Here is a 26,659-nt window from a genome sequence, read left to right on the forward strand (position 1 = left end):
AATAAGGGATATTAAAACACGAATGTGGGTTTATGGTGGCTAATAGACAACAAGAGTGCTTTAATACCTCTTTATCAACAGTGCATAAAAGACTTTATCTACACCTATAATATGAATCCTCTATAAAAATTGTGAAACAGTCAGCTTACTGTTAACAGCCAGTCCCAGTAACCATAATATCATCCAAAGAAGTATTATTATGAAAACGGATTGTATAATGTTGTACTAAATTTCATTACAATACTCGTTTGGATGATGTATTTAGGCTATTGACTGTTTTAGAATCTCCAATAGAGGATTTAAGGTATTGGTGTAGATAAATGTACTTTATACCCTTCACCTTAGACTAAAGTGTAATAATTTAACTCTTTGCGTAACTAGTAAGTCATCCACTTACGTATTTTAACACGCACGAAATACCGGATAAGACTATTACCGACGCACTCCACACTACCTCATTCAACTTTTGGTCTTATATTGCTACTAGGAAGTGCTTATTTCCGTCACGTGACTTCGTCGTCAGCGCTCCCAGTGATACTATCCGAAACTAAGTAAAGGAGCACAACGCAAGCCGCCATACTCATCATCGCCATACTCATCAGCTAAAAAATATTGAGAAAGCTACTTTTGTGACTGAGTACAATTTTGTCAACAATCCAATTCTCGACAGTAATATTATTTAAAAGTCATTTTGTGGCGCCAATTAGGTTTGCCAGAATATCGTTTACAGAGTACTTTTCTAAAAAATTGAGTGACGATACTGCAGACCTACAACTACCAGGCGAAGCCTCTATCCCAGCTTCAGATAGAGTTCGTCTCACCCAGCCATCTATAACCACAGCAGAGGCTGGCTTGATAGGTTCCCTGTTAGTAATAAATAATTAATTTGTCAGAGAACCCCTAACATTCATTGAAATCTGTAACAATGTTCTAATCCAAAACAATGGATCTGTATTTCGGTCTGCTGAAGCCAGGAACGTCCAACTTGATTGACTATATGATGCTGAATCTGTTTTAGAGCCAAAAACAGGGTGTAATGTGATGGAATCTCCATGATCAACTAAATGCTTAGGGCCACAATGTAAAAGCGTCAACCCATGTACTCTACGCCGGTAAGCAAAAGAATCGTGGCATTATGCCGGGAGACATCAAATATATTACTTAGATTAGGATTGTTATTTTTAAAAACTGAATAACAATTCTCGCATCCCAGATCGGTTATTTAGGTTGAGTTGGTCTAGCTAAAGATATGGCTTTAACTATGTGCCTAACTAAAGGATTTGAGTAAATTCTTATATCGGATAGCGTTTCACAAACTGATGCTATGACAGATGTTTGTGTTGTAATAGTGCGGTATGCTAATCGATCTGTAATATAGGGTTTAGCTAAATATGAAAATCTAAATTATTTTGACGGCACTACTGTGACTATTTGTTCCATATGGGGGCATGTGTTTTAATAGTAGATGCTCTCCAACATATACACAGTAGCTGTTTTTCTTCAGTTGACCAATGTTCTGTTAAGGTATCCCAGCCGAAATGAGCCAGGCTTCCAACTGTAGGTTCTGTATTTGAGGTAGAGGGCGGCCTGTCACTGTATCTACCAAAAATGGTTTCAGTTGCTGAATTTTTACAGGATGTGTAAAGGAGCGGCTCTTTAGGTCTGGTCTCCAAAAGGGTTTCTCCCACCAGGTAAGGCCTGGCTTAAGTCGAGTTTTACCATCCATTCGTTGTTCTGTAAAAATTTTGGAATTTGGTAATGATGAAACAAACGGAAATGTTTTGGTTTCATGAATAGGTTCAGTGCCTTCAAATTTAAACTACCCCGTTTTTTGCCGTTGCTCTTTGTAACTAGAAATAATGGGGATATGAATAAAGGTGTTACTGGTGCATGCTCGAGAATCTGATTTTCGATTTGACATTTTGACATTTCTTGAGAACTTGGAGTTTGAATTTTTTTCGTAATATCTGGTGTTGGGAGGATTAATGGTGGTAACTAATTGAAAGGAATACGGGCTGAGGTGATCAATTTGAGAATTGATTTGGGTGGCTGTAATTTTGCCCAAATCTCTCGATAAAACTTTAGCCGCCCGAAAACCCTCGAGAGTTATTTGCGTCTGTTCCTGTTAATATGGTCTCTTCAATAAGCGTACGCAAAGCTGTATTAACGTATTCATTTTGTGTTTAAAAATTTGCATTCGAAAAGGCTGCAAAGTTTCGTTCCATTTGAAACCACATTATCGAAGCGAGAGGATCCTCTAAACGTCTCAACTCCTGATTTACCTTAAGCTCCATAAACGCCGCAAAAGCGGCATTTTTCTTTTGAGTGTCAGCGTATCGCATAGAGTTCCAGTCGGGAGTATAAAATCTTATCAATGAATGAAGCTAACTCATCAACCCTGACGGCTCCTTAATTGAAACATTAATTCCACATTATCAGCCACCAAAGCAGATGAGTTTAAAAAGGAGTCGTTCAAAGCAAACGGGCCCGCCATTAGAGCCGGAGTCAGTATTTGACTGTGTATTAGCTTAATTAGCACAAAATATATTATTAACATGACTCACCAATTGTTGAGACAACAACTCAAACCTGCGGTCCATTTCTCGCCACACCCGCGCCGATTGGACGGTGGCTCGTCGTCCTCGCTGGACCTGCTGCTCCACGACGACCTCGTGGAGCTCGACCGCGTGGTGGTCCGTGATGTGGACCCCGTGGCATGCCGCGCTTGGGTTCCACCCGCACATGCTTTCTCTTCTTGTAGGACGAAGCCGGAATCACGCTCACAAGACACAGTCATTTTAGCACGGTCGTTAATTTTTCACGTAACGGATTAAAAATAGAATAAAAACCGAAATTTTAACATTCTAATTTGATCTCGAAAGTTTTAAAGTATTTATTATTATAATTTTATAATTTTTTCAAAAATGTATTTTTAAACAATCTTGCGACCAGAGTTTGTTTTAAAAAACGACGGAACAATGAGAACAAATATGGCGGCTTCCGTTGTGCTCGTTTAATTAGTTCCAGATAGTATCACTGGGAGCACTGACGACGAAGTTACGTGACGGAAAAGTAGCGACATCTAACGGCTACGCACAAAAAGCGACGAACTATCTCATTTAAAAGAACTTCGAACGTCAATCAGAACTCATAATAATAATATTGACACACTTTTACACAAATTATCTTGCCCCAAACTAGGCATAGCCTGTACTATGGGTACAAGACAACGATATATTAAATACAATATTCTCACTTAAACATACCAAATACATATAAACGTCTATGACTCGGAAACAAACATCCATATTCTTCATATATAAAATAATAATAAATAAATAAATATATATATCAGCACCTACCGGGATTCGAACCCGGGACCTCTAGCTTAGCGTATGGGTCGTCAAATGATTTGTAATATTATCATATTTACATAAAAATAACCCGATATTATCACCTTTTTTATGAAAGAGGAGAACAAACGAGTATAGGGTTCACCTGATTGTAAGTGATCACCGCAGCATACTCTTGTAACACCAGAGGAATCACAGGAGCATTGCCGAACTTATAAAGCGTCTAATAAACTTACATAATGAAGTCGAAAGCCGAAAATTAATTGAAACGTGGCGGGCGAGAATCGTACCGGGACTCCGTGGTGAGAGTAAACGGCTCAACCTATCATAGGTATTTTTTAATTACTTAAATGATTAAAACTTAACTCCCATAAACATTATTATAGTAATTCTTCAACTCCGCTCATACCAGCCATATACATATTATATCACTGGATGTGAAATTTTACTAATAATTTTAGAATTAAATATTTTTAATATTCATTTACTAATAAACTATGACAGAGAGGGAGGGATCTGTTCGAATCAGAAATCTGGATAGCCGTTGGAGAACCATAGTCACCGACATAGCCCATATTATTGCGAAACTGAAGTGGCAGTGCCACAAAGCTCGACGGACAGATGGCCGTTAGGGTAGTAAAGTCCTCGAATGGCAGTGTCGGTAGGCCCCTCAAAAGATGGACCGACGATCTGGTCATAGAATACGTTGGACGAGGGCAGCGCAGAACCGATCGTCATAGAGACCTTTGGGGGAGGCTTTTGTTAAGCAGTGGACGTCTTCAGGCTGGTGATGATGATACAAAAACATAGACTAATAACATAAATTCATTTATAATTATTATTAACAGCGTTCAACAGTTTTGCTAACGGTACTGATTTTATCAAACGCCGCCCTATCCTTACGTCACTAACATGGCGGCCGCTCACATTAGCAATTCTTAGGAGTTATTTGTGTGACTTTTTTCAGGTGTGTACGGTCAAGAGCGTACCGCACCAGAATTTCTGTCACCAGTTCCAATACGCAAGACCAGAGCTGGTCTGCAGTTTACCTGTGCGGCCCCAACTTTACCGCCGAAGGGACAGTCACCAGATGTTTGGGTAAGGATATTTTTTTTTGTAGATTTTGATGTGCCCTTTAAATATTTTGATGTTTAACTAAAAAAACTTAATACACTAAATAAAAGTCAGCTAAATTGAATTCAAATATTTTTATTCAAAATAGGATATGATATCACTTATTGTAAATTAAAAACTACCACCCATTCCAAAAGGTATGCCTCAGACCTGAGAAGAACGGGCGCAACTCAGCGGGCTTCTCTTTTTTTACTTATCATAAAAATATGGTTACAACGTTATATCGTACAGTAAAATTTATAATTTAATAGCCTGAGTTCGGTCGCTCCATTCCCAATCTGTGGTATCATTAAGAAAGTCATTTAAGTTACAGTAACCTTTACTACCAACCAACCATGTTGCGAAATTGAAATGGGAGTGGGCTGGCCATGTCGCCCGCAAGCATGGCTCGTGCTGCAAGGCAGTGATAGAATGGAGACCGTGGGCTGAGAAACGCCCAAGAGGAAGACCGCAGATGCGTTGGTACGACGATATCAAAAAACTGGCGGGAACAAAGTGGTTGGAAACTACTCATCACCGGAAAAGATGGCATAAGCTTAAGGAGGCCTACACCTTAGAAGTTGAGAACGGCTACAGAATAAGAACCTTTACCACAGACGTTTTTTTTACAATTCTTTTGAATTTTTTATACATTTGTTTTGATTTTTTTCTGTGATCTTGTTGTAAAAGCATATACATCGGCCCAAAAAAGACTAAATCGACTTAGCCGTGTAGTAAACATTACTACCCTACCCAGGTAACTTCTATTATAACATGAATGAAATGCGTGTTTCCAGGTGTGCAATAGCGACGGGTACGTTGGTCAAGTGTGCGTGCTTACGTTGTCGGGCAAGCCGCAGGTGACGTCATGCAATGGCGTCTGCAACGCACGCATTCTGTGTGTGTCATGCGTGCCCCCAGCGCCCGCTACCCGCGTACTCGACATACCGTACGTAGTTTTGTTACTTCACTATAAGCGCAACTGTATATAAAAAAGGTGTTTGTAATAGTGTACACACGTAAGAAGTGAAACTTACAATCAAGAAGTATCTGCAGTAAATGTTCAAAATATTCAAATATTTTTATTATTATTATTTAATTATAGTCACAAAACTACCACCCATTCCAAAATGAATGCCTCAGGCCTGAGAAGAATGGGCGCAACAAACTCAGCGGGATTTTTTTTTATCAAAAAATATGCTTACAAAGTAATATTGTACAGTTAAACTTATTATTTAATATCCTGAGGGCGGTTGCTCCACACGGGCGGTTATATACCATAGGAGATGTATAAATCCATTGAAATAATTATTATGACTTTGAATCTCGTAGATATTATTTTTTACCCATTTTCACTATCTAGTTCTATTCAAGTAATCTATTGTAGCATTTAGTATGTACAGTAGAAGTTTCACTTCAAAAATGTATTTATTAAACTTTAAATGACAGAATTGTCAGTTGTCAGTCAGTACTGTATACTACAGCCCGTATGTCACGCGTATACAACAAATGTTGAAGGCTCCCACTTTTTGTGAAAATATTTAGCCACGCTCTGGTCAATTAATTAGTGTTTAACTTTCTATTATATTCAACATTTGTTATTGTTCAGAAAACCATATTCTTCCAACTAATACTCATTATATAACTTATTATTAAGATACTTAAGTAGTTTTTAGTCACCTTAAATGCAAATTAGAGTCACTGTAATTGTTATGGAATTATGTGTTCTCCTATAATTGGTAGTACATACAAATGTTTAGTTATAAGGCATGTGTTAGATGTAAGTTAATAGATACAACTGTTGGAGATCCATACAAATAAATAAATAGTACTGTTGCACTTAAAACAAGAACAAAATGGCGCGTAACCGAAAATCGTGACGATTCGCTGTAAAATTTGTCTCATACGTCGATAAAGAAGTTTCACTTCAATAATACATAAATAGTAGTATAGTATGGCACAAGTGAGCTAATTTGCTCATTATACAATGACGTAATGAGGCTGTGGGTTGCAGCCCGAGCCGTAGGCGAGTGCGTAAATCAGCCGAGTGTCTAGCGAGCAAGTTACTCACTTACAAGGAAGAAACAAACACTAGTACACAGCAATAAATGCTATACAAACAAAAAAAAGATGTGGTGGACACCAGGTAGGCACGAAGTTCCTTCGGCTAATGTAGAATCGACACAATTTGTAAAAAAAAAACTATGTAGTTAAATTTTATGTAGGTTTTCTTGATTTTTCTCTTAAATTTTGCAGATTAGTTTTTATTTAAGTACAGGCAAGTATTTAGGAAATTCAGTATTTTAGTGAATAATAAATTACGTAAAATAAAAATAAAATCGTAATCCAAATTATCAATTAAAATAACAAAATATGTCTCTTTATTTTTGTTTGACAACATAAAATTACATAGAAATAGAAATAATTACAAAAAAGTTTATTATTATTATAAGTAATTCTTATTAATCAGTCATTAAATTCTATTGCTGAAACTATTGGCTTGTGGTAACTAAAATATGATACATATGTAATAATTAATTTTTAGTCGCGCACGTCTTATTTAACGGTTTTATTCCACGGACTTTTTCTTACGGTTCACATTGTTTTAAGTTCGGTCCCGCAGCAAAATCCCTATCTCCTCCAAGGCTGCCGTAAGGAACTTCGTTCCAATAAGAAAATTATGGCGCGCAAGTTTTTTATGTCACAATTATTATTTTAGAGATAGAATAAATATTTTTAATAACAAATGATTGGGATGTATAAATAATTTGATATTAATAAATGCTTTTCGTCTTCATTTCGTGTTAGATAATTTACTTATTCCAAAAATGGAAATGGATTTTTAAGGCATTAAACCTCTTTGGTGTTACAAAAAAAAACTGTATTACCCGGTTAAATTGAAAATGCTCTGTTTACTCTCATAAGTATAATTTGCAGTAGGGTACTAAGATAATTATGTAGGGATACATCTATTATACACTAGTGTGTAAAATAGTTATGCAAGTGTGTGTTATATTTGGGTTTATGGCCCTAAGAACGATCTAAACAGGCTAGGTTTATTACGTTAGTGTGCGTTACGTCTACGTCTTACTATCGCGATTTGTATATCACTTTGTGTTAGTGTGCGTGCATTGCTCAAAGTAGAGGTTAACAGTCAACCTCAATTTTTTTCGACATTTTCACAGCTGTGACAGTCCTTCTACACGTGTAAATGATCTTAGTGTTAACCATTTCTAGTTCTGCATCAAGATAAAGACGCTTTTACAACAGCTGTACTGTTATTCTGGTGTACAGGTGTTCAGGTGTCGGTGTAATAACAGGCATATAAATATCGCGGTACGCTACGGCTGAGCTCTTAAGATCACATCAATTTTTTTATTTATTATTACCATAAGAAATTATGGATATATTGGAAGTTCGCTGGATCCTAATCTTACAATCCAGATTAGATAGTAAGTTTAATTATCTGTGTTTATAGAGAAATTTTACATTATTTAACTAATTCCAGGCCATCGGCGCTGAATACCGGCGCCAACAAGCCAGGGATCAGCATATCGGATCCTGATGATAGCTGCAAAAATATACGCCTCGACAGGTACATAATTTACAAGTACTATTAACTATATCATATCTGTTACGATGTTTACATACAGCGTGACGCTAGAATTGCATTCACTTTTTTCATTTTATCAATTTTATATAATATTACTAGCTGACTCGACAGACGTTGTTCTGTGCATAATAAATAAAATACTGTTTTTTTATGAATTTGTCAATAATATATCATAACATCAAGAATTACTTCGTATAATATGCACCCTGCTGTCGTGATGAAATTGTTTCACAGCAGAACTGTCAAACCGTGCGTCAATAAATTCTCTCATAGAAATTGTGGGTGGGTGTATATAGAAGATAGATATTATTTCAGAACAACCTGTAATTAATCTACTAGCTCCGCGTAGGCATTGATACCTATTTACCACGCTACGCTGTAGCCGTTACGAACTCGTAGGTGTATAGCGACCTAAATATTTACAATAATTTTCAAAAACAGTTCATCATCAAGCGATGAGGAAGACGACGGTTCATCCAGCGAGAACCAAGATGCGCTCTCGGAGCGTAGCCAGGAGTCGGGCAGCCTGCGTCTCACCACCATCAACAGGACCCTGACCCCCAACCACAGCAAGAGTCTGTCAACGCCGCACACCGGCCAAATGCCAGTACATCCGGTGATGAAGTCAAACTCCAACCCTGCAGTTGATAAGCAGGCTATGGGCATCTCTTCTGGTGAGTTGAGTAATATAACTTAAAAAAATACTTTTTTTTAAGTTATATTACTAATCTGTGTCTTTGTGTTGGTTTGCATTAAACAATCTTTAGACATTGCTTATATTTAAATTCGTGTAGAAGCAAGCGTGTTTAATTTGTATATATCACATTCATAATAATTATGAAAGATTTAAATTATATGATGACAGATAGATGACAGCTCAAAAATCTTTTTTCAGTCTTATTCCATTCAAATATTTACTAACATCCTAACACTTCCTTTCATGCACCAGTACCAGGGAGGATAATGGCTGGTATGGTATTGTTTTTATTTCTAACAAGCTTGATATGTTATTTGCATTGCAAAATATATAAATTTATAATTTCAGGTAATCGTCAGGTATATAATTAAAAGTTATAAGCAAGAGTTACTTTTATCTTTCCTCATGCCACATAAGCACAACGCCTTTATTTTTTTATTTTATATAGTTTTAGAAATCCCTTCTACTCACTACATAGTATAAAACAAAGTCGCTTCCCGCTGCCTGTCCCTATGTTTGCTTAAATCTTTAAAACTACGCAACAAATTTTGATGCGATATTTTGAAGTTATACTCCTTTAGGCGCGTCGTGAAAAAATGATGAGAGTGACAGTTTAAGATGCGCGCACATCAACACAAAAGTAACAGGTTGAAGTTAGTTCCTAGAATTTCTGATTTCCTTTCGAGTTTGCGACATTCGTTTTGTTTTGGTTACTTCGTCCATTATTAGGACAGGCAAAGTATTCAAGCCCATGCAGCCATATTCATTATTTAATAATTAATCGTCAAAGCCATCTTTGCAAGATTTTTCCAATATTGTTCTTTTTACAAAAGTAGAATAGCAGGAGGAATAAATAACTTTAAGGATTTTTGCTTTGTTACGCCAAAGAAGTATAACTTCTTGCGTGCATACATAAGTACACACACACCTTTTTAATAGATAGAGCTATTGTGTAATTTATTAAATTATCTATGAAAATTTTTACTATGCAACTATTATTTTCATTATTTAGACAGCGTAGTGATGAAAATTATAATTTTATTTCCGTTTACGTATGTTTGCATGAATAATAATCTAAATCGGTTCACCCAGTTGCAAGGTAACAAACATTAAGAATGTCGAATTGAGACCCTCCTCCTTTTTTGAATTCGGTTAAAACTTATGTTAAACTATTTGTCTTATTAATAAACGCAATGAAAAGTTACTCTAACTTTGAAATTACTTCTCCCTATCATGTAATTCTGTAGTGACAAAGGTTAGAAGACAAAGAAATTAAATTTGTAATAACCTATACCAGTGGGCGGCTCCTTTGCAAAGAATGCCGACTAGATTATGGGTACCACTACGGCTCCTATTTCTGCCGTGAAGCAGTAATATGTAAGCATTACTGTCTTTCGGTCTGAAGGGCGCCGTAGCTAGTGAAATTACTGGGCAAATGAGACTTAACATCTTATGTCTCAAGGTGACGAGCGCAGTTGTAGTGCTCCTCAGAATTTTTGGGTATTTCAATAATCCTGAGCGGCACTGCATTGTAATGGGCAGGGCGTATCAATGAGCATAAGCGAACGTTCTGTTTGTCTCGTCCCTTATTGTCATAAGAAAAACCTTACTTCGCGTTTGTTAATAACACAGTTTGTGTGTAATGAATGGATGTTTTTACGTTTTTTTTTGCTTTTTTCAGGCACCCTTTCTTCTCCAGCGTCCCGCCAATCATCAGAAGACAGTAGCACAACAGCCAATCAGCCCACCATGTGGCTTGGCACTGAAGATGGCTGTATACACGTGTACAACTGCCTCGATAACATCCGGATTAAGAAAAACAAAGTCAAGCTGCAACATAACTTTGGCGTTCACTCCATCGTGTGAGTTATTTACACTGGTGTAACCGTTAAGCATGAATTGAGAGATAATATTTAAGGTATGGATACAGTCACGACACGCGCAACGCTGTTCAATCATATTACGTTGGCTCACACGCATCAAACAAGCACCCTCGTTATCCCCGCCCTCAATCCGCTGACTGTCGCGACACCGGTCACCGCTGTGTGTGACTAACGTCTTGTTCGTTAGGTGTAAGCGCGAGCGCCGACAGGACTAGGTACTTGATCAGCTCAATACTGTTGGTGCGGTAAACAGCATGACTCGTGAGACAATATTTAACGAAAGTACAAAATTTTAATAATGTAAGGCATTTTTGAACATATATTCCATTAAAAAATTGAGATGTGGATAAATTCCCGACACGCACAACGCTGTTCAATCATATTACGTTGGCTCACGCGCATCAAACATGCACCCTCGTTATCCCCGCCCTCAATCCGCTGACTTTCGCGACACCGGTCACCGCTGTATGTGACTAACGTCGTAATCGGGAGCGCCGACAGGACTGCTTGATCAGCTCAATACTGGTGTTTCGGTATACAGCATGACTTGTGAGACAATATTTAACGAAAGTACAAAATTTTAATAATGTAAGGCATTTTTGAACATATATTCCATTAAAAAATTGAGATGTGGTTACATTCCCGAAACGCATAACGCTGTTCAATCATATTACGTTGGCTCACGCGCATCAAATAAGCACACCCATTAGCCCCCGCCCTAAATCCGCTGAATGTCGCAACACCGGTCACCGCTGTGTGTGACTAACGTCTTGTGAGTTAAGTGTAAGCGCGAGCGCCGACAGGTCTGCTTGTTCAGCTCAATACTGTATACAGCATGACTTGTGAGACAATATTTAAGGAGAGTACAAAAATGTAATAAAGTAAGACATTTTTTTTAAATTTTTCAGTAAATAAACAAAATGCGGATACATTCCCGACACACAGAACGTTGATTCAATCATATTGCATTGGCACGAGTGCACAAAGAGCACTTTGTCCCGTGCCCTCAATCCGCTGACTGTCGCGACACCGGTCACCGCACTGTGTGACTACGTCTTGTTCGTTAAGCGTAAGCGCGAGCGCCGACAGGTCTGCTTATTCAGCTCAGTATTGAGCGTTACGGTATACATCATGACTTGTGAGACAATATTTAAGGAGATAGACAGAAGCACCGCCGTTACGCTCCGCCCTCAAAGCGTTGCGTCACCGGTCACTGCACTGTGTAACTAACACTGACGCACAATAAACAATTACCGCCTTATTCATAATAAAACGCTGCCCGAAGGTATAAACCTGTAATAGTTAAAACGTATTTTAAGCCTATCGAACGTTCGATAAAATTATTTATTCATAATAGTTTGATAAACCTCCATTAACTAATACGTCTCTATAGTACGCAATGTTGCCATTTCGTACAAAAAACATGATTTTAACTGATTTGACGAGGGCCTGCATATAGAAACAGACAGCTTTTCAAAAAATTTCAAAAAAGCTTATCATATTATGGATTGTCAGTTGTCAAAATTAGATGTCGAAATAAGTTCAAACTTCTCAAAATCAAAGTGTTGAGTAGCGCTGTGGATGGGTAATGATAACTTGTTACAGCTATGAACCCGTGCCACTAAATAAATAAAAAAAAACAGTTATGAACTGACTGACATCGAAAAACAAACGTCAAGCGAAGCAGCTGATCGATGTCGGCCTTATTTTTTGCTATAGTGGGCTTAAAATAGGTTTAGAAGGGTTCTAATTATTATAAGCCACATCAGCTTTATCGAAGAGAAAATGAGCGTTTTAGCCGTAATATGTGATTATGAATACCATTTTTAACAAGCGTTTATTAGCGATGTTTTAGGCCTACGATAAATCCTTATAAATAAGATCGTTAGACTTACAATCACCTTTTAAAAGTTCGTCAGAAACATTCCGGCGGCGTTGCATATACGTATGAATGAACTTCTACAGATAAAGTTAAAACATATCTTATCTAAACTATCAGAAAAAAGTCAGTTATATAGGAGCAAATGCTGACGACAACATATTGCATCATTACAATATTTAAAACTGTTTTACAATAAATTTTAATGTAAGAAATAATATTATGTCAAGAATTTTATGGAAAATAAAAAAAAAGCCTTCTCATAAATTTTCAAATGGGTGGTTCAATAAGTGATTAAAAACCTGTTTTGTTTTTCATTTGAATTAATTTAACGTTTATTATTTAACAGATACATGGAGGGCAAGGTGTTTGTGGCGCTGGGAAACGGTGATCTGGTGGTGTACTGTAGAGACATTGGTATGTAAGTTTTACTATATAAAACTATAATAAACTTTTAAAACGACATCAAAAAATATTACCTTTCTAGCTGCTGCCCGCAACGTCATACGCGTTAACGCTTTAAAGTGGCAAAAATATATAGGTATATGCCTGCATCTAGCGTGAAAATATGTAGCCTATATGTTGTATCAATCTCTTGTTATGCAAATTTTGAATTAAATCTATTCAGTAGTAAGCACGCCACCGGAGCGCACCATAATATCGCGCACTCGGTTGTTTATCGTCATCGTCATAACTATACAAATATTTCTGAAAATTATGTATTGTAAAACACAAAGTTTATCTAATTTAAATACCAGATGCAATAAAAGTATTTATTTTTATATAAGGATTAGTTTGTTACTGCCAAGTGCGCGTAAGAAATAAATTATTTTTGTATTTATTGTGCACTATTTTGGCGATAGTGGCTTACACATACGAAAACAATGAAGATATATGATGTCGCTGGATTTTTTGTAGGACTTCTTAACATAAATATTTCCATTACACATTATATACCTGTAACTGCAACGGGTTTTGCGGCTTACGCCAGAATAGCTCGCAAAAAAGTGCAGTATGATTCAGATCATATTTTCTAATTCATGAGTAGGTTCATTTCCCTTCCCATTTGGCAGTGGGCATTGCGCATAGCAAAGTCCTCTAATGGAGACCACGTATTGGAAAAAGTAGTTTTGGTAGGCCCTTACAGGATGGATTGATGACCTGATCAATGTCGCGGGAATACGTAGGATGAGGGCAGCGTAGGACCAATCGTCGTGGAGATCTTTGGGGGAGGCCTTTTTCCAGCAGTGGACGTCTTCTGGCTAATATGATGATGATTCCATATAAAATAAATGAATAATCAATTAATGTTTCATCTTCAGATGGATCGTGGGCAGAGTTGACAACGATAGCAGTAGGAACCCATGGCGCAGTTAGCTCTATGCTGTTGTCTGAAGGTCGGCTCTGGTGTGCCACTCACTCCTCCATCAAGATCATTGACCCACACACCCTGCAGGTCAGTCACTAACTTGCTAATAATTGCCAAAAGGTTTTATAATGTCTATAAATTACGTCACTCGAATTTCATGCTTCTGTGACCCCTCCCCCATTAAAAATATGTGATGTTACAAAATTTGTGACATCTCCCCGCCCTTTGTCACACAATGTCACACTACGTGGACCACCTGTCTTACCTTAACGTGTGACGTAATTTTTGGAAGGCCCATAGTTACGAATTTTAGCAGTTATTGTTTTGGGAGTAAACAGATTTCACGGGATCAATTATCTGCAAGTCACCTCTGATATTGCAGAATTGGCACAATAAAGTAATAGATAGGTAGTAAGCACAATACTGAATCCACGCTGTACACCAGCCACCGAGACTGGTGTCTGTCCGAGTTAAATTAGCACGCCGTCCGTGTCGTCAATATTTTTAATATACCAATCTTATTATACCATAGAATGATATTATATGTCAATACTCTATATTGTACAGGGGCTAAAATGAATTAATAGTAGTATGGCTGTATAATGAATGAGTTGCGGTCTCCTTGAAATATATTGGTTATACATATAGGTTGGTACATATAAAAAGACTGAAGACGCGGACAGAAACCAGTCTCGGCGGCATACGGCGTGACACTCAGTTGATTTGTCTTCCCAAGATTGCTTAGCGGCCGTGTAAATCGTGTATGTGTGCGTGCGTCAGACGCTCTTGTGTGAACTTAAAGATCTGTTCTATTACTGTACTGTGACAAAACGCACGCCAACAGATATTGCTATTGTTTTAACAGATTTGCAGCTAAAATATAATAATTTTAAAAACACCTACAGGTGGACGAAACATTCCAAATAAGCTCGGAGACGAAACCCATAAGTCACATGGCGGTTGCTGGCAACCGAATTTGGCTATCGCTGCATAACGCTGCTCAACTCCGGTGCTACAACACCAGCACCAGGGAGCAGCTGGCTGAGATCAACATCACGCCGCAAGTCACCAAGATGCTGCACAGTGAGTGTAGCTTACTATTCTAACGCCCGTTCAACAATCACGCGAGAATCTCGCGAACAAAATACGAGAAATGCGAATGTGGAACCGATTCGAATTAGACAATTAACTGACATAGATACGGCGCGACTAGTATACTTTATATAGTATTATGTCCTATGGTATATTGTTATGGGGCCGATAATATAACCTTTATCCTCAAGAATCATAAAAAGCAAATATGTTTTGAAATTTAATAGAATTATTAAAAAACGTTTGTCTGGGATAGGTTACTATAGCACAAACGTTATTCTTAATGATACCACAGACTGGGAATGAAGCGGACACCCTCAGGATCTTTAATTATAAATGTTTATTGTACGATATTACATTGTAATCCATATTCATATAAAGAAAAAAACCCGCTGAGTTTCTTGCGCCCGTTCTTCTCAGGTCTGAGGCAGTCTATTTTGAATGGGTGGTAGTTTTTGGCGTTCAAATAAGTGATTTTTAGAAAAATATTTGAATTCACATAATCTTCGAAGGTTTTGGTCTTGATCTCCGATTTTTATCGGTTTTTTGGCGCGAACTTCTATTGACTCCACATCCGCATGTTTCTCACTGTCGGTAGCGAGATACTCGTCGAATATAAACCGTTTTGCTTGGTATTTGCTGAGCATCGATATGAGCCGGATTTGGACCACCGAACTAAAATTGACATTCCTAGAATTTGTTTTTATTTTCTGCCGCTTTCAAAAACCTTAGTTTAACTTGCTATAGATAGACAAATCCATCCTTTTACGCTTACTAACATTTCAATAACCTATCGACTTAAAGCATTGGACTATAACTATATTGGACATAACTATGGATAGATAAGATCTTGTCATTAAATGGTGAGAGAAATGTATCCGTAACGAGATACGTTATTGAAAACGGCCGATAATAGTTATGTTTAACTAGTTATGCGGTAGATATAATAATATTTTCACTGGTTGGTTAATGTCAATATTTTTCTTTCCGAACATCTAAAATAAATCTCGAAAGACGCAGTGTTGGTAGGCCCCCCACAAGATGGACCGATGATCTCATCAAGATCGGCGGAATACGTTGGATGAGGGCAGCGCAGGACTAATCGTCATGGAAATCATTGGGGGAGGCCTTTATCCAGCAGTTGACGTCTTACGGCTAATAATGATGAAGCCTAAAATAGCACGAGGAATAAAAATGTCTGTATTCTAATTGTACTTTATCTATGTTTTTGTTTTTACTAGGTTGTGACGACATAATACGCCAGCATAAAGCGGCGTGTCTACGCGTGACAGCCCTGCTGGCTCATCGGGATACTCTCTGGATCGGCACCAGCGCAGGAGTGTTGCTTACTGCGCCGCTAAATAACTCGAGTCACACCTTCACCGTGCCCCAGCTCACTGGTGAGACACCCAGTTGCAACTACCACAGTACAGTAATAGAACAGTGCCTTAACTTCAGGACCTGTCTTCAATATGACGTCACTAAGATGGAAGCCAGTCCCATTTTCAACGCGCGGGTTTAATACAGTGTAGTTGCACAATACAAGTGATGGAACAGTTGCGTAACTCAGCCGTCTCCTTGAAATTCATACCTACGACGGGGCTTGGAACATACAAAATGATTGTCGGCGCGGCACTCAACAGTTTTATCTCCCTAAGATTGCTTAGCGCCTCTGTAAATCGTGTGTATGTGTGTGTGCGTCGATTCGGGCGCTCTATAGTTGGGCCATTTCAAACGTGCGACCTGAGTCATAAAACATTACGTCAAAGGGATGTGACAATGCCGCATAACTCGTTATCAATAAAGGGATGCCGCTCGGACGTAGGATGACTAATGCAATAAGGTCAAATGTAGGTGTTTGTGAAAATTGTTTTATAATTGTCATTAGACTTTCATAAGCGAACCATGGACGCATTTTTTTCCAACTTAACTTTGTTAAAATTAAAGAGCGGTATGACTAGGCCTGCTAATGACTATCCGACAAATCCCTTCTTTGTTGCACACAACACTAGCAGTGCGAGCGAGAGTTCCGATATGCCAATAAGTGTGAGTGAGAGATCTGATAAAAATGATTTACGACTCAGTTCGCACGATTGTAATGGCCTAACTATAGAGCGCCCGAATCGACGCACACACACATACACACGATTTACAGAGGCGCTAAGCAATCTTGGGGAGATAAAACTGTTGAGTGCCGCGCCGTCCGCGTCGACAATCATTTTGTATGTTCCAAGCCCAGACGTAGGTATGAATTTCAAGGAGACGGCTGAGTTACGCAATTGTTCCATCACTTGTATTTTGCAACTACACTGTATTAAACCCGCGCGTTGAAAATGGGATTGGCTTCCATCTTAGTGACGTCATATTGAAGATAGATCCTGACAGACATATTAGAAATACAGTTTGTATCCTATGATATGAGTACATACGTATATTCGTAGAATATACTAGATTAAAGACGATATTACAGCCCGATAATACGTAACCAAATTCAATTTGTCAATTTACGTGTTAGCTAGCTCTCTAGCGAAACACAACTGAACGAAAACTCTGCCTAATAAACGCGGAGGCAGAGTTTTGCTTCAGACAATTATTGAGTGTGGTTGTGTAATAAATAAGGAAAAATAAGGGGCGAAACGAGCAAAACGTTCAGCTGATGGTAATTGACACGCCTTGCCAATTACAATTCAGTGCCGCTCAGGATTCTTGAAAAACCCCAAAAATTCTGAGCGGCACTACAATTGCGCTCGTCACCTTGAGACATAAGATGTTAAGTCTCATTGCCGAGTAATTTCGCCCTTCCGATCGAAACAGAGTAATCTTGCCCTAAACTAGGCATAGCCTGTACTATGGACACAAGACAACTCTATATTTATATAATATATTTACTTAAACATACATAAATACATATAAGCATCCATGACTCGGAAACAAACATCCATATTCATCATATAAATGATTGCACCTACCGGGAATCGAACCCGAGACCTAAATACTAATTAATACGCAATTTTTTCTCCTAGGTATTCCATACGGGCACACAGGCCACGTCCGTTTCCTGACAATCGTTGAAAATCCAGTCCCAAAGAAGCCAACGGCAAAACCGCAAACTCTAAAAACAAAGGGGCTAAGCAGACGATCCACAAATGCGGAGAAACTTCAGAAACAAACAGAAGCTCCGAAAAACAACGTTGAAACTTTAATTATATCTGGCGGAGATGGCTACGAAGACTTTAGGACGTCCACCATGTCTGAAGATGCAGGTCGAGAGGATTCCACCAACCATCTGCTGATCTGGAGAGTTTGAAGAACCCGACCGGTTTTAAGGAATCAAGTATTCGCCGATAATGTCTCGGCTGAGTTGCGCGTAGATACGTTTGTCGGGAGCCTTATTTATAAAGTCATGTTCCAACTATTTTGATTCATTGACGTTTTTCATGTATTAAAATTGTTTTCTACTCGTGACCGTTTGATGTTGAGATTATTAATGTAAGTTAGGACATTAAATGTCGTTTATATCAGTGTCTAAATATCAAAATTATTCTAACAGTATTAAAGTGAACATAGTATTGATTATAATGATCAATATATTTTGTGGTTGTTTAGAGTCGTTGAATTACCTGTCTATTCATATCAAAATTTAATAGATTTAAACTCTAAAATAGATTTAATTACGTGTCTAAATGTGTAGATGAATTGTAATATGTTGATAGATAAATGTGAATTCTATCCCCTTTTTCATGTAGATAATATTTGCAAAAGTTTTGTTTGAGCGCAGAGTTTAATAGACCCTACCTATTAGCCTTTTAAAAAATACTTAAATGTTTCAAGAAAGATCTCAATGCACATGAAATATGCCGTAACGTTATTGATTCGGTTTTGCTCAAAGAATAATAGAAACGATTTGAAATACCACACTGTAATATTGATATTGATTTGAAGAGCAAACTTGATTGTCAAAGATGCGAAATTGTAGGAATATTTAGAATGATAATAAAAAAGTGCACTCAATAATTGTTTTCTTTTATCATATCAACCATGATACCTACATACTTAGAGCGCTTTCCCACTACGTCCGATCCGAATCCGACCCGTATCCGTGAAAATACCGTCCAGTGCAGTAGTAGAACTATTTGTACCGGTTGACGGAAAAAGATCGGGTGACGGAAGCTGGATCTAGTGCGGAAATAGTTCTTTCCACGACTACTTCGGACCGTGTTTTCAAGGATTCGGATCGGAAGAGTGCGAAAGCGCTCTTACTCCGAACGGTGCTGAAGCAGAAAAAGTTAAGTTCGTTGACCTATTACCTATCCCTGTCACACACATACAACCATTACATCTCACTTACGCTTACATCTCACTTACGAAATTTAATCGAATAATATAATTTATTAATAAAAATGATTTACTTTAATACCTATATATGTTATAGACAGCTCTCAAAGAAAAAAATAAAGATATAATTATGACTATTCATTTTCAGTACATTTATGAAAATTTAATATACATTCACAAAAATCGTCACCTTTTTGCTCTTAATAGTGATTTTCATTATTATAACACTAGAATAAGGGAATGCTTGTAATTAATTCTAGTAGGCTTCATAAGATACATAATAGCTTTAAGGGTAAATATATACACTTCTATGATAAAGTCCCAGCCACTGTTCAGGCATTATCTATAAATAAATTTAAATGTTTTATAAAAAAAATGGCTCTGTCGTAAATCCTATTACTCCACTGCTGAATATCTAAATGATCGCACAGCCTGGGACTAGATTGTGATTATTTTATAGCGATAGAAATGACTGTACAATATTGTATATTTTTATTGAAAAGAGCACAAAAAAAGAATGCTGGGAGAGTTTCTTGCGCCGCTTCTTCTCTCTCAGAGCGCCATTTGTTTCCGAAGCGGTAGTAGTATCTAGTAGTTATTAGAAATGACATCAAAAAGAATTCTAAAGGAATCAATTTTGAGAAAATAAATGCCTTTTATGCCTTTTATACCTCTGATGCAAAGCTAATACTTTTAATATTAATAAAATATTATTATTTGCATGTGCACCCTATTGATAGATTTAAGTCGGTGTCAAGCCCTAAACATAATAAAACTCATTAATATGTAAATGTAAATGCAAATAGATGTCTGCCTGCTTGGGTTGTTTTGTTCGAGACTTTAAGAGTCTAGAAGTCACGCGTGGCGAGTTGTAAGTACTATTTACATTTGGCTTGGTACCGGCTTCAAATTTATCCATTGGTATAGTATTTTATTATTATTAGGTTTGTATCAGCGGTGTTTTAAATGAAATCATTATTAACTTAATTATAATTTTTAGTTTATGAAGTCCGTTGGCTTTCAAAACGTGGTTCTTTATTTTTTTTTATACTTTTTAGTGTCTGTAATAGGTTGTTCTGTAATCTACAGTAGGATTTTTTTAGATTACTCCAGGTAAATTATAACATTTCGTTTTAACTGTCATAAATTAAATAATATTTTTTATGGAGCTATCCCAAGAAACGGGAAAGGAAAAAAGAATCTACTCCAAAAATGCTATTCTAAACTGTATTTCACCTTCTTGTGAGTAAATGAAATACCGTGAAGAACGTTTGTTAGCTTTGAATGAATGGTCGTCTAAGATCCACTATAACTTGACTCAGATAATAATATTATTTAATCAACAAAAATGTTCATAAAATGAAAACTACTGGGCCAAACTATATTTAAATTGTATGAACCCAAATGGCAAATTTTCCGCATCAAGCTAAAGAAGAATCACGTAAATTGGATCATAAATCTTATACATACATAAATAAATATGGGTATTTTATTTATGTATGATATTCGGTATATTCAATGGGTCTCCCTACTACGGTCTGTTGTTCAGACCAAATTGCGACACCTAAACCATATATACTGGGTATCCATAATATACTGCCTTGTATAATAATTACAGTATTAACTCCAAATGTTATATTCAAGGAATTGCAATAAATTGAAATTGAAATAGCAATCGAATTGAGAAACTCCTCCTTTTTGAAGGCGGTGAAAAATAAAATACACTTTAAATGCTCAAAATTAATTTTATTATTTTCTTACAACTATAATACAATCTTCTGTGTGTAGTTTCTTTTTAACATATCCAAAAGCTTTATGCAGAACATATTTCATAAAACATATTGACTAATGCATACAAATCTGAGTTTTTTTCATTGGAATCAAAATCTTTTTTCCCTCTGCTGACAAAATACGGATCAATTTGCAGCTGAGCGGCTAGTTTTTTCAGGATAGTGCGCCTTTCTCTATCAGAATCATTCTCGCTCTTCTTGACTTCACTGCTTTTATTGAGAAAAGAATTTATTACACCACAAATAACTTCTTTATCCTTGTCTGAATAATTTAACAAATTCCTTATTTTGGCTACGTTATCTGTGTCCTTCTTACCTCTAGCAATATAAAACGGATCGTTTCTTACAGATTTTACTATATCGTCAATTGCCCCACGACGCCCTCTTGCGGTTTTGGCCTCGGTCATTTTTTTCCCTCTTGAAATATAGTAAGGATCATCTTCGGATGAAGATCGACTACTTCTCTCTATTAGAATATAATGGGGTTCTTCGGCGAAAATTCTATCATCATTTAAAGTATTTTGCTCCGAAGGCTTTGCATGATAGCCTATATTGACTTCTTTGTTTAAATTTGGAGTGTATTTGAGTCGTGCTCTCACTGGGTAGTTGAAATAATGTTTAAATTTGCTATTTCTTCCTCTGTTGGACCAAAACGATATTTCAGTATTCCGTTTTCGTTTGCATTGGAAAATGTTATCTATCTGGCTACACGTATTGATTTTTTGTGTTATAGGCCATGGCGGATCATCATTTTCTAGATCTCTACTTCCCCAATTCGAATCATCATCTTGTGGCCCTAATATTAAACCATCTAAAACTTGCTGACTTAGACTATTCTGATTAAAGGTAGTTGTTCTTTTACCTCTATTTGCCCAAAAAGGACCATCATCTTCATTTTGTCTACGCAACCCATTATCTCCAGTAATTCGTCGGCCTCGATTACCCCAAAAAGGCGTATCTTCGGTCCTTCTTCCTCTATTAGCCCAAAAAGGGTCTTTTTCGTCACTTTGCTTTTTGAATCTATCTTTTTCAAATAAACGTCTACCTCTACTTCCCCAAAATGGCTCGTCTTCTTCAGTAGTGACCTTGTTTGCTAAGTTGGGTTCATACTCATCAAGCTGTTTTTTATGTTTACTATCCATAGATATTCGTTGGCCTCTATTTCCCCAAAAGGGTACAACTTCTGGCCTGCCTCTGTTTCTCGTTAATGCATCATACTTATCATCTTCACTTCTATGTTTGCTAGTTCCAGATAACCTTCGCCCTCTATTAGCCCAAAATGGTGGATCTTCTTCGCTTATGCTATTTTTCCAAAAATTATCATCATCATCATTTTGTTTCTTTGCTCTACTCTCATCCGACTCACGTCTACCACGACTACCCCAAAATGGCGGATCATCGCTTGCGCCTCGATTCATTAATAATTCATAATGTTTATTTTGTCTCACTGTTCTTTCTTGGTTTTCCCACGTTGCTGAGCCTCGAAATGACCGACCTTCTTCTCTCCTACCCCTGTTTGCCCAAAAAGGACCGTCATCATCGTCAAGTTTTTTAAGTCTGTTGCTCCATAGCTTGACAAATTTTTCTTTGTTTTCTTTAGGACTCGGCAGATCTTTGTCTTTATAAGACACGCTCTCACTTGTATCTTTTTCGGTTAAATCATCTTTATTAAAGACAGAACGAGAAATATAATTTACACTTACAGATCTCTTATTCCTGTCAGATGTGTCAGATTTTATTCTTGACTTGTTGCTAAATTGACCGTTTTCTAATTTTGTTGGTTTCAAACAGACACTAAAATCAGAAACGATAAGGACTGTTATGAAAATGCATATGTTTTTGAGCATTTTTATCTTCCACTTTTTCAAAGACGATATTCATCTGATATTTATGTTTAATAATTTATACTTGAAATAACAGAGTACATAGTAGATAAAAACTATAAGTTGGTTCGTTGCGTACTGAAGTTATTCTGAGGTCGAGATTTTTGCGTTTGGCTTTATATAGAAGCTGGGTTGTGGGCGGCGGTCTCTAGGGCTGTCGGTCCGTGTTTTGTGTTTTCTTTTTAACGAGTAATGTGTTGGGACTATGTGACCGTTATTAAATTAAAACAATGCTTTCTGTTATTGGTTTGGACGTGGTAAGGGAAATACAGTTTCACAATTTCTTATTTCAGTTATATTGTATTAAAACGCATGTAATCTTTATGGTATCGAATTTTTTGTGTGCTGCGAACTAAATACGATCTAATTAATTTATATTAATGAATACTTCATAAATAAAAAAAAAACAATTGAATTAGATGCAGTTTTGAAAAGGAAATGCAGCTACATAATTTTTATTGCTTACATACAATTTATTTATTTAATTCAGAGAGATCTCCATATATATAAATGTAAATTAGTAACAATATTTCTTAATTACGAACTATGTTAGTATTATTAGTCATATATATTTACAAACCTAGAGCTAGCTGGACCCAGTGTTTCTGGAAGGAACAGTCAGCTCTGGCAGCAATCATCTTTAAGATGCTGTTACTTTTTTTACGCTTTTTTGCGCATTATGGCATGGAAACCATCCACAGATGCATCAGCAAACATTCCAGAGGCACTAAAACGCCACGGTAGCCCCAACAGCCTCCTAAACGTATTATTATATGTGACATGTAGAACGCGAAGAGGACACCCACAAGCCACTCGAGTAAAAAGACAATATTAACAAAGTTTTATTAATAAATTAAGTCCATTTACTGAAAGTGTTGTTAAATGATGTGAATGATAATTAATGTAGGAAAAACGGAAACGTTATGGTAAGTGACCACTAACTGTCATGTGATGTAGTGGAATGCCAGACCTGAAATGACTTTGTATACCGAAGATTCATTCTCGTTATAACCGTTTTTCTCTTAATTAATACGTCTGGTGGTACGTATAGTAACAACTTTGTATTTTTTTAAATCACGTGTTGTAACGAAAACATCTTAAAAAACATAAAAATGCGGCGGAAATCAAGTTACCATTAGAAGTCAAACATCACAGAAATGAAAACTACGAATGTCAACATCACTTTGGAAAAGATGAGCTTTAATGAGAAGGAATGGCGAAACTCATTGCCACTCTTTTTAAGTCCTCATATAAAGTGATACACCAACATTTTAACGTTTTGACTTACTTGTCTACGTAAAAAAAGTAGTGATTAATCTTCAAATAAATTCATTAACGAGTGCAGTGTGTGTCAATTAATCGCATATGTAATTAAAACCTGAGTGACCCTTTGAAAATAAAAGATAAAAAGCAGCGCCGGTTCACGATCATGACGCATGGACTAGTCATCGCTTCCCTTGCACCTAACTTTGGGAAGCTGTTAAAAACTGACTAAAGCTGTGTAAAACTCACTAATACTTTTCAGGTACCAAGTTTATCAGTACACAGGATGCCGGCTAGTAATGTGTAAGTAATATTGTGTTTGGGTCTGAAGTGCGCCGAAGCTAGTAAAATTACTGGACACATGAGGCTTAACATCCTATGTCTCAAGGTCACGAGCGCAATTGTACTGCCGCTCAGAATTTTTGGGTTTTTCAAGAATCCTGAGCGGCACTGCATCGTCATGGGCAGGGCATATCAATCACCATCAGCTGAACGTCTCGTCCTATATGGTTATAAAAATCAAATATTATCTCTACCTACTTCCTCAATACGAATCATCTTCTTGTATTACTAATATTAAACCGTCTAAAATTTTTTGACTAACCTCCTTATTCATAATAGTCTGCTAACTTAAAGCATTGCTAATATTCACTCTGTCTTCTTCTATTGATCTAAGTCAGAATGAGAAAAAACACTCCTTAGCGGCTGTTGAAAGTTAGCGGACCTTTATGAATAAGGGGGTTAGACTATTCTGGTTAAAGGTAGTTTAGTAGTTTTTTTTTGTTACCTCTATTTGCCCAAAAAAAATAATAATCTTTATTTTACTTAATCCACTTTCTTCAGAAATATGTCGCCCTGGATTACTCCAAAAAGGAGTATCTTCGGTCCTTCTGCCCATATTCGCCCAAAACGGGTATTTTTCGTCATTTTGCATTTTGAATGTATTTATTACAAAATACGCCTCCTTCCATTTCCCCAAAATGATCCCCCTCGGTCCCATATGGGGATGTCACATTAAAATTGCCGTTACCAACCCTATTAAGCCCATACGATATCAGTGTAAACCAAATTAGAATATGAATATATTGATGTTAGTTATACTGAACTACTCTTCCGTTGACCCAAGGATCAAAGCAGAAGTGAACATATTGCATTTGAATGTATGAATATTAGATATTAGCAAGATCCGTTCGCAGAACTCACTTCACTGTATATATATACTAATATATTGTCAATTCACTATATTACAATTTCACTAGTTATATTATAATTTAACGGTAGATTGTTATTGACATATTCTTTCAATTTAACGGCCTGGTTTTAGTGATATTGTAATGTGACTGGTACACCATAGTGATATTGTAAAACAATGATGATGTTATTAGTTTATGAGGCCGTCTCTGATTGGTCTGTGTCTTGTATTTATTGTATTGTCATTATTTTTTAGTTATGCATGAGTGTAATCAACTAATTGTTATCTAAGCTAATCGGCATTTGTTCACTAGTAGGTCCGAAAAACAAATTTAGACCGTTGGCCGCAACGCATGAGCCGAGCGTAGCGTGCCGTAGATTTCTGCAGTTTCTGGTGATGAGCCAAAATATACCTTTTTCAATCGTGGAATGAATTTTCCACGGTGCTAGAACTGTTTATCGACCTTGGTCGATCTTGGTTGCATCAACGATTTAGCTCTAGCGTACGACCCTTAAATTAAGTATAATTTAGTGCAAAATTCATATGCCTATTACGATTGTGGATGTAACGGCGAGTTCGGGTTTAGCGACTGTTTTCAAATAAATCATTTATAACAAATTCATAAAAATCCCATGCATTATTGCGACCGGAGTAGGCTAAAGACACAAAGTTTTCTTACTCTTTGTTTAGAATCACACTTTTAGCTTTTTTTATTGGTAGATATTGGTTAAGTAGGTCGGTACTGTTTATGCCCTATGCTTCCCAAGGGCGTAAAAACAATAGGGGAGTTCCAGGTCCAAGGGTAAGTATCGTAAGAGGCGACTAAGAGCTTTTTAGTAGTGGGAGAGTCACGCTGCCGTCTTATGACGTCAGCATAATCGGGCCAGACTCGTCCGGGTTACTTACCACACTCGCACAGAATACCGCCGTGAAGTAGCGGCCTAGTGCCGCTATGTTTCGTATAGGTTAGTGTCGAGGACCCGAGCCCCGGAGCTTCCTGATTGTCCCGCATAAACTGTACTACTGTGCTGTGCTGCGACCCCTGCGTCGCATACGTTTAGCCTTAATGTGGACTTTGGCAACATTAAGGGAATCCACTCCAATTTGTGTTTCCTGCACGATACCTTCCAAAAAAAGTGATTCCTCTATTGCAAGAGAATGTGGGCGGCGGTGATCACTTGACACCAGATGACCCGT

At 37.1% G+C, this 26,659-nt stretch overlaps 2 protein-coding genes across 2 annotated transcripts; one reads left to right on the forward strand and one right to left on the reverse strand.

Annotated features, from left to right (window-relative positions):
- The first annotated feature begins 9,027 nt into the window (after positions 1 to 9,027).
- On the forward strand, positions 9,028 to 19,013 carry LOC126971895 (rho guanine nucleotide exchange factor 17). The gene is made up of 7 exons (XM_050818411.1): positions 9,028 to 9,049; positions 10,458 to 10,638; positions 12,888 to 12,955; positions 13,861 to 13,994; positions 14,813 to 14,990; positions 16,241 to 16,399; positions 18,023 to 19,013. Exons 1-7 carry the CDS (start codon positions 9,043 to 9,045, stop codon positions 18,304 to 18,306), a joined length of 1,011 nt encoding a protein of 336 aa, XP_050674368.1. The 5' UTR covers positions 9,028 to 9,042; the 3' UTR covers positions 18,307 to 19,013.
- A 2,108-nt stretch (positions 19,014 to 21,121) lies between these two features.
- Positions 21,122 to 22,991, reverse strand: LOC126971751 (uncharacterized). The gene has a single exon (XM_050818144.1). It carries the CDS (start codon positions 22,969 to 22,971, stop codon positions 21,148 to 21,150), a length of 1,824 nt encoding a protein of 607 aa, XP_050674101.1. The 5' UTR covers positions 22,972 to 22,991; the 3' UTR covers positions 21,122 to 21,147.
- Positions 22,992 to 26,659: the final 3,668 nt, after the last annotated feature.

Source organism: Leptidea sinapis, chromosome 2 (genome assembly GCF_905404315.1).
Source record: "Leptidea sinapis chromosome 2, ilLepSina1.1, whole genome shotgun sequence".
NCBI lineage: Eukaryota > Metazoa > Arthropoda > Insecta > Lepidoptera > Pieridae > Leptidea > Leptidea sinapis.

Coding starts and splice junctions, on each gene's coding strand:
- LOC126971895 (XM_050818411.1), top strand. Junction 12,956..13,860: donor GGTGTACTGTAGAGACATTG/GTATGTAAGTTT, acceptor TTTCATCTTCAG/ATGGATCGTGGGCAGAGTTG. Junction 14,991..16,240: donor AGTCACCAAGATGCTGCACA/GTGAGTGTAGCT, acceptor TGTTTTTACTAG/GTTGTGACGACATAATACGC.
- LOC126971751 (XM_050818144.1), bottom strand. CDS start 22,971: ATGCTCAAAAACATATGCATTTTCATAACAGTCCTTATCGTTTCTGAT.